The sequence below is a fragment of the Esox lucius genome, chromosome 12 (genome assembly GCF_011004845.1).
Source record: "Esox lucius isolate fEsoLuc1 chromosome 12, fEsoLuc1.pri, whole genome shotgun sequence".
NCBI lineage: Eukaryota > Metazoa > Chordata > Actinopteri > Esociformes > Esocidae > Esox > Esox lucius.
This window is the reverse complement of record NC_047580.1, coordinates 14412652-14430356: the sequence shown is the minus strand read 5'-3', so window position 1 is coordinate 14430356 and position 17705 is coordinate 14412652. Positions and strand designations below refer to the sequence as shown.

Below are 17705 nucleotides of genomic sequence, written 5' to 3'. Positions count from 1 at the left end.
TAGGGGTCCAAATACTTTCTGAAGGCACTGTAGAGAACATAGCATAGAGAAACAGCTTATTTTATTTGTTATACTACCCTTTTGCTATGTGAAACAGTTCTCCATTATGTTGAACAGCAATTTAAATCCTACTTTGATTTAATTAAACCTTATATTTCCAAATCCAGCACTTGACAGGTGTCAAGGGGACTCATTACTTTGATATACAGCCAAGAATAAAAATCTCTTAAAGCAAAGGGGCAAATTGGACCGTAAATTTCATTATCCTGTGTATTCAATTATCCTCTCCTGAGCTGAAACTAATGTTAATCAAGTCACTGATTTCACCATAAGGCACATTACTTAACTCAAACACAAAATAAAATTGTAACACCTCCATACAGACTTCATTCTTCTTCATTAACACTTTAATGCTTTCTTTAATACATTGTTAACTTCATCTTTTCGCATTAATGGTTAACAAGACACAAACTAACAGTCTCCACATGCAGGTCTACACATTACAATCCTACGTCAACCTCAAACATCTATCTAACATTGTATTTGCATTCTGGCTTAGAAACAGGGTGAAAAGAAAAGCTGAATTGTCAAGTACAAAGAAAAGCAGCAAAATATAAAGTGCACATTCTCCCTCTGATGAACTCTTCCCACTTTCCAAGTAGCTTGGCACAACCACCATTCAATCCAAACACATAAACCTGAAGGACAACTGGCATTAGTGACACACTATACATACATGTATTGACACACATTCACTAGTGATGAATAGGCCTTTCAAAGGTAGTGCTAATGACAGAAGAACATTTCAAAAGGTAATATGTGCCAACATTATGAGTACATGTACCTTCATCAATATAAACTCAGGGGCAAGGCTTTGGGGCGCAGCAGTTTGATCATGACAATTAAGGAGATAACCAGTATAAGAAACCTCAGTTGTACATGAGACATAAGAGCACATGGTTTTGCTCTACACATACCATCCACCCAATAAATGTGTCTTCTGTTAAACAGCTAAACCGCCCGGACTCAACCATGGTTTCTCATGTGCTCCAGGCAGACACTCGGTCAGAGCAAGATCAGCTCAGCCCCACAAAGACTACTGAGCAGAGGACTATTTAAAGACAGTGAGCAGGACAGATACACCGCATGGCCCCAAGGCATGAGAGGTCATTCACAACAGATATGGGCTGAACCTCAAACAGAACACTCAGTTTCATATAGCCAGTGTCATTACATAGCCAGAGTATATATACAGTGTAGTCTTTGAGATATCATCAAACAGTGTGCAGCTCAGAGGAATACATGAAGCATCTCCTCCATACCTGCTAGTCCCCCCGTATTTACAATAACATTGTGAGTTATTTTCTCATGAGTTTCAGATTGCCATTTTTTTTCAAGGTGGCACTTAATCATTTTCCGTGTTCAAAGGCATGAAACTTCGATTTAAATAAATATAAAAATAATAATAGACAGAGCATTGCTGTAAGTACATCTGCTCTTAGGCCAGGCAGGTGTGTGAGACATGGCTCGGAAAACGCACCTCAAACAAACTTAACTGTACTCAACTCCTTCCCATCTTCCCAAAAGCAGAATAAAGAATATTAAAATACTGCCAGCTTTTTACTTTAATATATAACCTCAAGCTAGGAAGTAGATGCAGCCAAATCCGTTTTTGGAACGCACATTGTTGATTAATAAAGGGACCCAATCGACTGACTACCCTTTCCTCTCTGTCCTACTCAAATCAATAGCACTGTCTGGCCATTCAGGTGTACTTACAGCAAATGGAGAGTGGAAATCCATTTTAACAACATATAATATGGCGGTACTTGGTATCAAATCAATTCTATACAAAGTACTGATAAAATATTATATCTTTAAATTAATACTAGCACAAATATTCTAAAATGTCCCAAAGGAGAGACTGAATGATTTCAGTGGGCACACCGGTCTAGCAGAGGGAGGGCCGGAATTCATTTTCTTGTCATTCCACTTTGGAAAGAGAATCGAAATATTCATCCTGACCTGAAGAATCTTAAATCAAAACAATCTGCCATTTTCAAAGAAAACTTCACAATTGGACTACCATGAAACCAAAGTGACACTGTAGTCTAGGTAATGAGGAATCTCTCCGGGTAACACCCTACGAGTCTTGGTCTTTCCACGATCAATGTTCTCTCCGCAGCGGGTTCATCTTCAGTCGGTGGTCCCTTCTACCGGCCCTGCTGCAGGTATTGTTGGGTGAACATGTTCAGCTCACTGTCCAGCCAGCCAGCCTTATTCCTGCCAGGGAACAAAACCACACTACTCAGGAACATCCCATCAAGAACATGACAGCCTTGGACAGCAGACTTTAGAGAATATCAAGTAACCTTTGCTTCATCTGAGTAAGAACGACTCTGTCTCTGTGTCTGTAGTACACGTTTAGGCCAGAGGCCTGGAGACTAGGTCCTTTATGGATTAGAGTGTCATTTCAGACAAGCATTGTTTTGTCTAACATGTCTTACCGGAGCAGTTTGGCCTTGCTCTGCAGCGCATCCAACAGCTCAATTTTTGTGTTCATGTCAGTGATGTCGTCCTCCAGGTTCTGCCTGGTCACATCCACCTGCTGACACAACTGAGCAAAGGTGCCAGCCAGCTCCCTGTACACACAGACAGACAGCACCAGATCAGACAGACAGCAACGCAACATGAGAAAGACAGCATCTCACTCTATTCAGTAGCTCCCTAAACAAGAGTCCTCTAGTGCTATGGCTATGCCCAGGACAGCACCTCAGAGTAGTGCTGATCAGGTCAGCCAAGACATGTTGTTACACACTGGGATGAAAAAGGCTAAACTGAGCCTAAATAAGCAGTTCTACTCACACTCAGACACATATTGACATTGATTATGTGGGTCCTACTTATAAAATCAGCTTCATTTTCATAATGGCCTACAGCAGCAAATACAAACATCAGGAGCACACTGCCAGTCCCTCCTCTCGCCACAAGAGGGCCTCGGTGACGCTCCCACATGACTGAGATCAAACTTCCATAATGCTGTGCGACAGATGTCGGCACAGAGCCCTGCCAAACACGGCATCTGAGGAGAGGGGACGATAATGGCCTGGCAAGACAAGGTTGTGGTGGCTAGGAGGGAGGTGGGAAGAGCCCAGAGTCTGAGAGCAAACGGATACAGAGAGTGAGTGAGGAGCAGATAAGAAGAGTACAGATCTTTACTCACTGCTGGACCTGGTGGCTGCAGTTGGAGCCGGTGTAACTAACGATGAGCTGCAGCTTCTCGCTGGCGTAGTCCACAAACTGGCGCTTGAAGGCCCTCTCCTTGGCCTTGGTGGTCCACGTGAGGCGCTCGTACACATACAGCAGGCCATACAGCCCCACCGAGAGGGCAATGAGACGCCAGCCCACGGCCTTCCAGATCTGACACACGCGCACACACACACACACACACACACACACACACACACACACACACACACACACACACACACACACACACACACACACACACACACACACACACACACACACTTAAGACACAATGTCCCCCAACTGCAAGCTGCATGTAGCCAATGGTTCAACACAAAGCTCTTCCTTTTCTACTGGAATTCAACAGTGGAACAGCCTTAGTCATGAAGCAGTGCATCTGCAAACATGCCAGCCAGAAACTGTATGCATGTACATAAGGAATAAATGATGGAATAGTAGAAATTATTGTCTTGAATAGGTAATGATTATGTATTTATGAAGATTCATAAATGATTGTCATGGTTTTCTATGTATCAATGATGTGTTTATGAAGATATATGCTTTATGGCTACTTACTAAGGCCTATTATTTCCTGCGTTGATGAAGCTATAATCATGTATGCTAGTCAGCTGCTGACTATAGGTCCATGCATTTTCTGTGTCATGTCTTGAGAAACACCAAAGATCAAATTGTCAATAAGTAATACTGGACACTTTCACGCATCTTTGTGTTCTAGTCTCTGGACAACCTGTCTGGACAATCTGTTCAAAATGGGAGGATCTTTTGGGGTGGGCGCCTGGCAACAATAACTCCCCTCTCCTTACCACGCCACCGACCACTATAATGCCCATGGAGGTGCGAGAGGTGAGCGAGGCCAGGCCGGTCACCATGGACACCATCAGTTCCTCCTGGGTCATGGAGCTCTGCGGGAACGGAGGCATGCTGGTGCTGACCGGTGTGAGGGCCATGGGACGGGGAACCTACAGGACAAATCCAGGGTCAACAGTCAAAAGCAAGCCCCAACCGAGTGGAGGGAGCGTGACTTTACTGGGAAACTAAGGAGGTGAACACAGGATGCGTGTTGGGGAGTTGGTCTGCTCCCAAAGACGATTCAACCCGGTTCCACAGACAAAATCATTAGGCTGCTTTTATAAGCAAGTGGAAATTGACTGGGGAAAATCCACTTTCAATTCAAATGCTAACTACTGCTGGAAAACATCTATCATCGCCAATCTCTCAATTGCAAGGAAAATGTCCAAATTAACAGCATTTTCAGCAGAATGTTCTTTTTACACTGTTTACCAGCAGTCAGCTTTCCCTAGAAGAGTTCAAAGAACGGGAATATATCCAAGCAGTATTTTAAACTTTACCACTGTTCCCTCCCACATACTAACAGCATTTAACTGGGACAGTGTAAAAGGACCATCTGCTGTTTAAACTGTACCAAAGGAGACACCCTGCCAACAGCTTGCTTAAATTCAAGAGAAACACACCCAAACACACACCTGGTCGTTGTAGCCCATGAGAGCCCGGCGTGTGTTCTTAGGCCCGAGGAAGCGGTTGACTAGCATGGTCCAGCCCAGGGAGAAGTGGAAGCCGATGTCCTCCTGAAAGTCACTGCAGAGCTTGTCACAGGCCAGGTCGTAGCTGAGGCTGAAGATCTGCTGCCGAGGCACAAGCTTATCCACCTGCTCCCGGACTGGCCCCGGTAAAAGGGGTTTAAGACCATCTGAGGGGTGGGACAACAAAGTCATTACTGGCGCAATTTGAGTAACCGTGGCTAAAAGACCATAAGGTTTCTCTCAGAATGCGATGGAACATGGAATATAGTGTGTGGAAGCTGACTGACCAATCATCTCAGTCTGGGTGGTCTGCAGGGCAGCGGTGATGGCTGTTGAACACCTGTCAGACATGTTCCTGCCCAGGCCTTCCTCAATGTGTCGGTGGAGCTCCTGGAATGAAAAACACTCACAGGTTATTCCAAAGAGCCACCCAATGCAAACCTACAGACCCGGTCAGACTATCATTCACTTATCTAGAAATGAGGCAAAATGCATACTGTTCAGACAAACTTATTTTAACAATTTCAGCATTTCAGATTTGTATGTACATTTCAGTGGGATTCAGATCTAGACTATTTGAGGGCCACTGTAGAACCGTTCAGCCTCTCCTTCCTCCAGACATCAACCAGCCGTTGGAGGGGTTGTGTGCCGTCTCTGCACAACAAGTCTTATTCAGGTCAGATTGCTGTTAGGGAGGATCAGAATCAAACAATCTGGTTTCCTAGAAATAACAGACTGACACATCTGCTGGGATGTGCCACATCTGCCGGGATTGCGAAATGGCCAAAGTGATTTGGCGAGTAAGCTTAAAGCCTATGATTTAAATGGAACACATGCAGAGGGTGGATTCAATATTTAATTCAAGTCACTACTCATATTTTAACAGATGACACTGAGAATGTGGAGCCTTCAAATGAATCAAATGTTTCTGAACTTTGACTTCCAACTGTTCTGTTGTATCCAGCCACCTTAGACTCTGGGTAGAGCTGGCATAAATTTCCTAATCTGCAAAGGTGTCATGTTGTGCTGGCTGTGTCTGGATTAACAACGATTGGTGGTTTAAGTCATGGGCGGTTGGGTTCAGCAGTTGTATCGCTTGCTTTTCATAAACCCTGACAAGGCTTTCCCTGGCAACACTGAATGTGTGGACTGAACATCGTGGTTGTCGGGGTCAGTATCATTGGGCTACGGTCACCTCACGACACTCACATTCTTGTACACCTTGAGCACCGTCTGAGATGGATGGAAGTCCATGTGGAAGTCGTCCACCAGTACCGACAGTCGCCTGATCTCCTCTGCCATGGCGTTGGACACCTACACACACACACACACACACACAGAGAGAGAGAGAGAGAAACACAACGCTCACAATGGCTTCGGAGTCGACTGGGCCATACACTGACTTGACCATCCTAAAACGAGACCGACCTGTCGCTCGACTTCTTCTGTGATCCTCTTTATCTTGCTCTTGCAGTCCAGCGTCAGCAGGTCCAGCTGTTTGTCAATGAACTCCATCCGGTCCTGACGCTCCTCCCTGGTTTCCAGGCAGTGAATCCTGAAACACGGCCAGACGTTACATCCACTGCATCGCCTGACATGTGGAACACTTTGGGTCCAGATCTCTTCAATCCAGTCAACTGAAGGAGACAAGAGAAGCCACGAGGTGCGGTTCTGGGTACGTGGCGTGATCTGACGGCTCACCTCTGTTCCTGAGCCGCCACGTGCACAGAGTCCATGATGAGACGCAGGGTCTCAGAGATCTGCTTGGCCCTCACTGTGTGCTGCTCAAACTTGGTCTTGACTGCAGACTGAGAGATACACTCCTACATGGACAGGGAAGCACAGAGAGGTGGTCATCAGAGTGCCCAGTGAGGAAACACATTGTTGACTGGATTTCCAGTGTAGAGCTCATTAAACTAGAATACACAGATACAATGTGAGAAGTGTGTTGAACTGGGACAAGTGAACTGTGCTACAGAGCAGACATCAGTAATTGGCACCTAACAATACTGTAGGCTGTCTCTATAGTCAGTCTTATGGTTTCTGTCATTTGACAGCCAGTCTTACCTCAAAACGCCTTTCAAAGTTCTGAAACTCAAACATCCTGGCCTGGAATCCCTCGGCCAGAGCCCCACCTGAACAAGAAAAACTGGGTTCTTATCTCCAGAGAAGGTCACAATGCTTTTGTTTTGCATTCAGTGGTTTGTCTGTGAAGGGCTGCGGGCGGGCGGGCGTGTGCGCGCATGCACACGCGTGTGTGAAGGTGTACCTGCTTCTGGCATCCCCTGTGCCTTCTGGACACGGGCCTGCAGGACTTCCTTGGCAGACACAAAGAAGATGCGGTCGCCGGCTTGTGCCCGATCCACCACGCCCAGCTCATCCACCAGGAAACTGGTGCAGCGGTCCATATGCTGTCTCCTCACCTGGGGGGCACAGATACTCGTTTCAAAAACACACACGCCTGAAGGGGCACACCCCGGTGAGAACACACTGTACTGGCACACCGTAAACGACCACATGAATGACCCCATCCATTGTGAGCTGCAGACCCACACTAGTAATCAACACTTGGACTGGCCCGCTGCAATCCAATGTCCCTGTTAACACTGCTGAGGGGAACACTGAAACACCCCTACGTGAGGCTTGCACTGGGTTGGGCAGCTACCGTAAAATAGATTCAGCGTGGAATCAGAGCGGCGTGAAAACATTCTTTCAATGCACCGGTTAGCTTGCAGAACAATTATATCACGCCTCAGAAACTTCTTAAAATCAAGATAATCTTTTTACAAATCCAAAAGCTAGAGTTGCCAAATCCATTAAGTTAGAGGGGAGGTAGACTTCTCGGGTGCTGAAACATTCCTTGGGACCAAGTGCCGAGCATACGTGTCCTCCCACAGCGCAAATTAACCTTGATTTTCCTTGATTCATACAAAACTAAAGTGTATTTAGAGGTCATTAATGACAAAGAGTTCATTCAGTCATAACATCCCATATACAGTTGATACAGTTTAACTTTAAATGGCCTGCGGTATGGTTGAGACTAATAACAGTTTTAGAAGCAAATATGCAATACTAATTCACAGTGTTTTTGCAGCCTAGAGCTAATTATATTCTGGGAATTTACGGTTTCAGTTTCAATTAAAGGTCGACTTGGATCAAAAATGCAAAAACAGCACTTTTAACCATAAAACTGATAAATACACTGTCATAACATTGTTCAATGCTTAAAAAAATATAAATACGGCATCTGGCTAAACAAGCACCATTTCTTACAAAGATCTACACAGCCCCCCACCCCGCTCCAAAAAAGAAAATGAAATATAGAAATACTGAAGGAGCAACAGGATCCTTGATACAGTTCTTAGATGCCTGCCTGCCTCCCCTCCCTCCCTCCCCTGCCAAAAACTACAGTAAAACTGACATCAGAAGAATCAACAAATCCAAGCTAGGTTGGGTTTCAAATTGACAAAGTCTGCCTTTAAACTTCTATTTTCTTAAACAATATACTAAATGCAAAGGTATTGTTCTGTTATGCCAGCTAAACTGTAGAAGGCTGAAAGGTCCCACCGCATGGATCTTTTGTACTAAATTCATGACATTGTTTCTTTTTCTCCAAATGTTGAAGTGAGATGCAATTGGTAATGCACTGTAGGGGTATAGACTAATAGCCTGCTACTGGAGTAATGAAAACAACTACAATTGAATGAAAGTTTGGCAGGCCATGTACTGGCTGTGGGAAATATATTCCACAGATGGGTTTGAGTTTCGGAGAGAAATCTATCCCAATGTTAACTACAGCAAATTGTTCATCATTCTCATCAAAAACCGGTATTTGGTGGAGCCATAATAAAATCAAATCAATTGGTTTTGTTTATTAGTCAATAAGACACTTCAATTTCATTTCGTTTTCTTAATCTTAATGCACAGTGTGCCTAGAGAGAAAACAAGCTAAAACAAGCAACGATTAAAGGAACATTATAATATTCACTTCTTGTACTGAGATCCCTCTGGGTGTGGATTGTGTGAGTGTCCCACCAGATTAGGGCATCTCTCTAACACAATCAGAAGACATAAATAGACTAAAAAGCAGTGAGCTTCAGAGTGAGTTACACTTTTAAGCTATTGGTTAAAAGAAAAGCGTAGCCATGAATTCTAACGCTAACTGACACCAGAGTATAACAATGGCAACTTGTGTCAGTGTCCTCGTTGCAACAGAGCCAACGGACGCCAACTCACCTCCTCCATATATTCTGGCTCTGAGGCAGAAGCATCCCAGCGGTTGTTCAGTATAAAGATGTTGGGACTGGAGAGACGCTCGTTCACCTTGTGGAAGAAAGACTTCTCCTGCAAGGATTCAAAAATTCAATACAAAACGTTCATCCGCCAACCTCCTGAACAGCATTAAACCACCGTGCACATTCAGGCCCAGTGGACCCCCACACACCCCAGGAAAAGTCCAGGCGTCACTTACCGTCTGCATCAGAGTGGACTCGGAGTTGGCCACCAGGACGAACACGTCTGCGTCCAGGCAGAACTTGTCGATCCAGCTGTCCAGCTCCGTTGTGACATCAATACCTGGGCTGTAGGAGAACATCTGGATGACTACAGTTCACACGGCCACAGAATAACCCATTATATAACACTGTACTCTGTGGAAGAGGAGTGTGCAATGGCTACAGTTGAAATGAAGAGTTACGTCCATTACACTACTCCCTAACCTGGTCCCTTTTAGAGGTGTGTGCGTGTGTGTGATGAATGCAAGCTGTTGCGGTCACCTATCCACCAGAACCAGGTCATCCCGGAGCAGGGCACACTTTGCTTTGGGCCACATGACACACACTAGACTTCCTGCATCCAGGTCTTGATCCTGATGTAGGGCATGGGCCAGCTGGTTCACCGTCTGGGGGAGACCAATTAGAGAAGTGAGTTAAAGATTGATAGTGTGACAAAGACATGTCTTTCCATGGAGATAATGATTCCGGAAAGAAAGGAAAGCATTTGCCTCAAATGTTTACTCATCTGTGCTAACAGAAAGCAGGGATTATTTGAAAGCAGAGCTCTTAGTAATTATTAGCTAGAAGAAATGATATGCAATCTGGGGTCTCCTCCCCAGAAACGCTGTTAGCAGGCAGCATGCTTCATCCAGACCTAGATACAGCTGGAATGTGAGCCCATAAGAGCGACTGAGCAAAGCACTGAGACACTATGGCCATACACTATAGACAACAGGGAAGGGGACACTTCTCTGCTCCTTACACTGACAGAACATTGGAAAAACATTTCAATATGGATTTAAAGTACAATTAAGATGTATGCGACATTCAGGAATAGAACAATCAAGAGGTAGCTTAATTAGAATGAGACGTGAGAGATGTGGCTAAATATTTTTGTTACATCTCAAAAAAAGACACTGCCACTTGAAAACAACTGCATTTCAAAAGATATACCAACCTGAACCGATTATAGTAGTCTAGCCAAGACAAAATCTAGTGTCTTTGTATCTTGCTTTTTGCGGACCATCAACAGTAGCCAAACACCACAGAAGGATTACTTCTGCAAATCAATGCAAGTAGCACCACTTCTCTGAGTGTTTTTTTTTATGTTTTTCCAATGGTAGACTTGGAGATGTGTTACACGTTTTTACTCAGGAACATGGTCACATGTTGGACCCTGTGTGGAACAACTCACTTTGATGCTCTTCCTCTCCTCAGATCCCTCTGTGAGCAGGAAAGACTCATTGCCATCGGTGCCCTCCACCCGGAGGAAACAGTTGGTGGTGTGTCCTATTCCAGAGGGCAGCACCTTATCGCACAGCATGGCGTTGATCACAGAACTCTTCCCATTACTCGTCCTATTAAGCAGAACACACAATTACGGACCACAGAACACAAGGATCTCACAGGCCTAGAACATCCTTCATAAACTTGAAAGAATCATTGAAAACCCAATAATGGGGAATTCAGGCTGCTTTTCAGATCCAATGACTGAAAGTGGCATTGCCAGTAATCATTAAGTAGTGGAGGGGACATACCTTCCAAAGAAGACACACTTCATGTGTCTGCGTGCCAGCACCTCCCCAATCCCTGCCACCTTAGACAGGTACCCATGCACCTCCTGTACCTGCTCCTCTGTAGTGACCGGGTCCAGCTCCTCATTCTTATGTGTGTCTGTGACAAAGGTCCAAAATTATAATTAGGCCCCTAGAATTTTGGATATTGCGGACAGAATGACAGAATCCAGACAAACACTAAATGTAACAAAATAAACCAGAAAAGGAACCAAGCAAGCCTAGTTCAGTCGAACCGCAATTAAAAGTGATAAATGTTGTTTTCCTTACTGGATTCGAACCTGGTCTCCCACATGAGTGGCTGTGTCTTTAACCACTACACTCACACATTAACATCAAGCAAACTTTGATTATTTTGCTAGACACCATTAAGCATTGTGTTAAACTGACTAACGTTTCTTGTTAAGTTTAACTTCACCACAAATTGCATCTATGAAATGTATGGCTTTTGCCATTGGCCGTTATAACAGCTTATTAGCCAGTAATAGGCTTATTAGATTCTAACTTACTATCTGGGAGTCATAAGATGAGCAATTGCTAGAAAGGCCAAATATGAACTTAACACAGCCAAAGGCATTTCACGGCATGAAAACGTTTGTTTCTCTTTCATTCGTGAATGACATTGATACAATAACTATCAATATAGGTGACGCTAACTTTTTTGTCAAGTGAAAAGACAACAGAATTGTGGAAACCCCTACTCTATTGCGGCCCAAGGAGATTTTATCTAGCCTCTATTAACCCAAAAATCATGCACGGATGCGTACTTTGAAAATCCAGCAGAAATAGTCGCAGTATAACAGCGAACAGTTTTATTTTAGGCTAACTTTAACGTAGGTACTCAAGGTTGTAGCCAGCAAAGTTTATATCTATCCGGAACAAATCCCAATGCATAACTTGCTTTGACTGTGACGTGATTCGAACACAGGACCTATTGGTTGCAGATCCACTTCTCTAACCACTAAGCTATTTTACAAGGGGTAGTTAGTCAGTCAGTTAGAGACATTCGCTCTTCTTGGCCGGCTCCGCTTAAATGGTCTGACAAAAGGCAATGCGTCAGGATCAGAATGTAATTATATAAGAATTTTTAAGAATGTAATTGCAATATAGTGCCATTATATAAACCGAATCACAAATAATTTTCACAGATTTAGCCAAAATATAAAATGTTATAGGGTCCTATATAATAACCACCTAGAAACTACACCGATCAGCCATATCATTATGACCACCTGCCTAATATTGTGTAGGTCCCCCTTTTGCCGCCAAAACAGCCTTGACCCATCGAGGCATGGACTCCACTAGACCTCTGAAGGTGTGCTGTGGTATCTGACACCAAGACGTTAGCAGCAGATCCTTTAAGTCCTGTAAGTTGCGAGGTGGGGCCTCCATAGATCGGACTTGTTTGTCCAGCACATCCCACAGATGCTCGATTGGATTAAGATCTAGGGAAATTGGAGGCCATGTCAACACCCTGAACTTGTTGTAATGTTCCTCAAACTATTCCTGGCCCATTTTTTCTTTGTGGCAGGGCGCATTAACCTGCTGAAAGAGGCCAATGCCACAATGGAATACCGTTGCCATGAAAGGGTGCACATGGTCTGCAACAATGCTTAGGTAGGTGGTACATCCACATGAAAGGCAGGACCCAAGGTTTCCCAGCAGAACATTGCCCAAAGCATCACACTGCCTCCGATGGCTTCCCATAGTCCATCCTGGTGTCATGTGTTCTCCAGGTAAGCGACGCGCACATCCATCCACGTGATGTAAAAGGAAACGTGATTCATCAGACAAGGGTTACCTTCTTCCATTGGTCCATGGTCCAGTTCTGATGCTCTTGTGCCCATTGTAGGCACTTTCAGCAGTGGTCACAGGGGTCAGCATGGGCACACTGACTGGTCTGCGGCTACACAGCCCCATATGCAATAAACTGTGATGCATTGTGTTCTGACACCATTCTATCAGTTCTAGCCTTAACTTTTTCAGCTATTTGAGCTACAGTAGCATGTTTGTTAGATCGGACCACACGGGCCCCACGGCTCCCCACATGCATAAATGAGCCTTTGCCGCCCATGACCATGTAGCTGGTTCACCGCTTTTCTTTCCTTGGATCACTTTTGATAGGTACTGACCACTGCAGACCAGTAACACCCCACAAGGGCTGCAGTTTTGGAGTGGTCTAGCCATCACAATTTGGCCCTTGTCAAAGTCGCTCAGATCCTTATGCTTGCCCATTTTTCCTGCTTCCAACAAATCAACTTTGAGGACAGAATGTTCACTTGCTGCCTAAGATATCTCACCCACTGACAGGTGCCATGATAACGAGATTATCAGTGTTATTCAATTCACATGTCAGTGGTCATAATGTTATGGCTGATTGGTGTATATATCCACAATGAAAGTTGGCAGTACAGGGACATCTAAAAAATTTTGGATATCGTAGAAAAGTTTCTTTTTTCCCGTAATTTTAATCAAAAAGTTACACCTTCATATATTCTAGGTTAATTACACAAAGTGAAATATTTCAAGCGTTTTCTGTTTCAATCTTGATGTTTACAGCTTATCGCTCATGGAAATCAAAAATCTAGTATCTCAAAATATTAGAATAAAACATTTACAATACAGAAATGTCGGCGTTAGAATCAGTGCCAGTCAATTCCACATCACTGTGCTTCTCATTGTGCAAACAGGCTACGTAAGGGAAGCCAGCTGTACCACATAAAAACATGTGGCTAGGAAATGCTAGTAGCTACCTTCAAGAAAGGACGAGCTTTCTTTAATGTATGCGGCCAGCTGCTCGAAGATGCCGTTGATTTTCTTCTTGGCTGTGACAAAGTGCTTGAGCGGGCTGGCGTTCACCTCAGCCATGAGTCTCTTGTCCTTCTTGCCAATAGCGTTGGTGTTTGGTCGCGAGAAAACCAGAGACATTGCACTGAAAACAAGCACCAGAGATAAATGTGTATTATAAAGAATTGATCGTAACTTCTGTAATTGAATGTGTTAACAGTGACAAAGGAAAACATTTGAAGACACAAATGAAAATAGTGAAATAGCAGCATGACAATGGTGACCTTTAATATCTACCTTAACGTAAATTATTAAAACAATATATTTTATAATATTTATATTTTTCTATAACTGTGCTATTGCCATTTGTCTTCAGTCTGCGTTGTCTGTTTTTATTTAATCCTAACACCTACTGGAGGAATTTTGGAAATAACTAAAATAAAAAAGAAACCAGCGTTTGGCACCAGTGTTCATGTTGAAAATAGGACAGCAGTGTGGGCTAACTGTGTGTAAGCAGGGTGTATTGCGGTTGAGAATGTAAAAATAAGCAAATGTGGGAACTTGATATGGATTATCAATTTTCCAGAAAGAGCTTGAGGTAAGATCATATTTTAACATGAGTAGCAATGTAGCCAAACAGTATAGCCAAGCAGATGGACCTATTCCTATTCGGTACATGATCAACATGGTAGTCACACTATTAACATAATGCCAGAAAACCATGAGTATTGTAGAAAAGGAGATGAGCACCAATATTATCAATCATTGCAGGGCATCACTGTTGTATAGCATATTTTAAAATGTGATATGAATTTGACTTCTTCCCTAGGCAGTAGCCTAAGTTACTCTTATGATAAATCATTAAATTAATCTATAGATAATAAGTTCCAGCTCAGAAAGATTTGGCTTGCAAATAGCCTTTGAGAGTCAGTGGTGAAAGATAAGGGTTTCTGCTCAAAGCAGCCGGCCAGGTTCAGAACCTATGCCCAGATGGGCTTTTCTTTACTACATAGTCAACCACCACTTCTATTTTATAAAACAAAAAAAGCTAGTACAGTCAATGGAAATACATCGGAACAAACAGAAAGTAAGGAAAACAATCCATTCACTGTTCCAGTAAGCAACAACCATTTTTGGGTCAAAGCATACCTTTTGCTTCCCACTGCAGCCAACTTTATTAAGTTTATCACACAAAGTAACCGTTATCAAAAGTAGAAATGCAGCGCTGTGTCAACCATTTCCACACAGTCACATACTATTTTAATAGACAGCATGCGAGCAGCAAAAAATCAATGGCATGAGGCACCAAATTACAATTTGGAACGTAACCACTTATTAAAAGCACATTTTCAAACAAGCAATGTAAAGAATTATGGACCATATGCTCCTTGATAAGTAATAAAGATAAAAAGAAACTGAAATTGCTTATTGATGTGTTGGTATTACCAATTACCGCAATTGTTCCATTGTAGCACCTACATTATGTAAACATTGTGTGAGGACAAGATCTCTATGCCAAAATACATTTTGCATAATCATGCAAATAATCATCCTTAAAATGTGGATATATTTTCGTTTGAAAAACAACAAATCATGAAGATGATTCTGTCTGCATTGTGTATAGAATCACTTCTATAGCCTATATTCTGTTGCACATGCAGTAGCCTAGTAATCACACAACAATCATAAATACATCCTAACAAATAAAAACATAATGTATGTTATATATACCAACTTGGTAGCAACAGACAGTACAGGGCAACACGACTAAACGGAAAAGCAAATGGCAAAAAACGAGAGTGAGAGAGAGAGCGAGAAGCTGTGGGTCACCTTCAGTAGGCCTACACAGCAAGGACAAGCATGATTTGCTTTTGGCAGCTTTCCAAATTCCCCAAGTCAGACAGTCATGGTTCACGAGGGCTACCGCCCTTTCAGTAATATCAAGGGTCAAGCCACTGGAATTCTGTATGTGAGCCTATGAAAGATTCACACATAATATTTCCAGCCATAGCCTATTATTTGTTGTCAATAAGAGTAGCTGAAGCCTTCTATGAGAAGAGGAAAATAATGCCATGGTTATTCCTAATTCATTTTTATATAGACATTGATAGTTACATATATAACATAAGAGCAGTTAATGATAAATTGCGTCATATTTGTGAATGTAGGCAACAGAAGGTATTTTGGCATTATGACATTTGCAAAGCTGACTAATGGTAATCTTCTGCTTTACAGAAGGTCCTCCACCACTCAGGAACTGAAGCCACCCACGTATTCCTGCATACCTTTAAACCCATTAGTAAAACTGTACTGGGAGTTTTAGCAATTTAGAATCCCACTCTACAAAATGCAACTAGGTAGGTTATTATCAGAAAATCTGGCTGAATACGCTTGGGATAGACACTGTCAACCCAACCAAGATTGAAAGCCTGCTACGTAGAGAGACACATTCCAATCAAAACCCACGTACGGGACTTACCTTCAATTTTAGTTATCAATCTTCAATAAAACAATAGGCCTGATGTTAATTTATCTAGCTAGCTAAGTTCCCAAGAGAACTTATTTCTGACTACATCTCTCAAGTCTAGTTAAATATATGGTTTGTAGCTCAATGCGTGCGGCTGCAGGTGCCAAAAACCTAACTTGTTACATACGTAATTACCGAGACTATCGCTTTAGATAACACGTTAACTTGGCTACGAGTCGAGTTACAAACCGGTAGCTACTGAATTAATACGGTACGTGCAGTAAATACATTTCAGTCTCGTTTTAGCAGGTTGATAGCCAAGCGAGCTATTACTTGTGCCTTGATTTGCAAAGAAGACTGCAAAATTGGCTCAGTGTTCTTATGTAATCATGGATTTAGCTTGGCCTGGCCGGCAAGTCTCAAGCACACACCAGTGAAACTGAGAACAGCACTAGACCTATGCATGTCACACTGTGTAAAGTTAGCTAGCCAGGGTTACCTGGACAGGTTCCAGAGAATTACCGACGTTTAGCAGCTAGGTGGTAGTAGTAGTGTATAGTCAATAATACAGTACTTGGTCAGTCACGAACCTTAATGCCGCTAATGTTTGAACAGTACAGTATTAAATATTGGGCACATAATGATAACACTATTAGTAGTGTGCTAACATCGACTTTAGTTTGCGGGAAACGCCTAAAACGGTGGTTTACTAGTAGTTTTGATTAAGCTGGTGAAGCTAGCTACATAATCATAACTACAATACCTACAAAAGTACTGTGGCTACCTAGTTAGCTCGTTCGCTAGTAGTCCTCTATTGTAATTTGATGACTACCTAGATACTACAGTAGCACTGCTTCACGTTATTTCACGTCACGGAGCAGACGTAACGTTACTGTCTGTACAGCTAGCAAATAAACGTTTGTTGCAGTTAGCATCACTTGGAAATTAGTCTTACCACGAAAGTGTCGACTGATTTATAACCAGTCTTCTTGCATCTTGGTCTTTCGATTATAGCAATGAATAGTTTCTAAAAGCTACTCTAACTACGTAGCGGTTAGCCAGCGTATATTTTTTTCACTTCCTCCTTGCCCACGTTCTTATTTAGCGGTTACATTTGACCACTATTAGAAAAGGCAAACAATATCGACACCTACTGGTCTGGAGTACATTGTAGTGTAATCATTAATTTAAATAGCCAAAGGGCTATGGGAACTAGCACGAGTCATAATCCTCATAAAACCTTGCGGCAAAAACGGAAAAGCTGCTCTTTGCATTTGTACCTGGTTTGTACACCACTAATTTCTTCCGTAGGGGATTTATAGATCCACTTAAATCCTACTCAATCCAATCATTTTTAGATCCTCTTCCTAACCTTAGCCTAATCTTAAACTGTGACTTGATTTCCTCTGTATATATAAAGTTAAAATGATGAACAAGCCCATGATTACATTATACACCTAGGAGAAACACCTCCTACCCCGGCCTAGAGCCACTACTGTCTATATGTTAATCTAATTCAAGGCTTTTGACCACATCATTTGTGTAAATGTTATAGCAAACTATACTACCTATG

The 17705-nt window shown here is 42.8% G+C and overlaps 1 protein-coding gene across 3 annotated transcripts; it reads right to left on the bottom strand.

Annotated features, from left to right (window-relative positions):
- Positions 1 to 382: 382 nt before the first annotated feature.
- Positions 383 to 17258, bottom strand: mfn2 (mitofusin 2). Of its 3 annotated transcripts, none has more exons than XM_029124215.2 (18): positions 17088 to 17258; positions 13632 to 13810; positions 10843 to 10978; positions 10500 to 10662; positions 9587 to 9711; positions 9283 to 9391; positions 9048 to 9155; positions 7081 to 7234; positions 6879 to 6946; positions 6513 to 6634; positions 6240 to 6366; positions 6021 to 6125; positions 5099 to 5201; positions 4755 to 4978; positions 4074 to 4229; positions 3224 to 3420; positions 2508 to 2642; positions 383 to 2283 (listed from the first exon to the last, which is right to left on the bottom strand). In XM_029124215.2, the coding sequence occupies exons 2-18, from the start codon at positions 13804 to 13806 to the stop codon at positions 2214 to 2216; spliced, it is 2277 nt and encodes a 758-aa protein (XP_028980048.1). In that variant the 5' UTR covers positions 13807 to 13810; positions 17088 to 17258; the 3' UTR covers positions 383 to 2213. The 3 variants fall into 3 exon arrangements, with proteins under 3 accessions (XP_028980048.1, XP_028980049.1, XP_028980050.1); XM_029124216.2 differs by lacking the exon at positions 17088 to 17258 and adding an exon at positions 16145 to 16499; XM_029124217.2 differs by lacking the exon at positions 17088 to 17258 and adding an exon at positions 15496 to 15640.
- Positions 17259 to 17705: the final 447 nt, after the last annotated feature.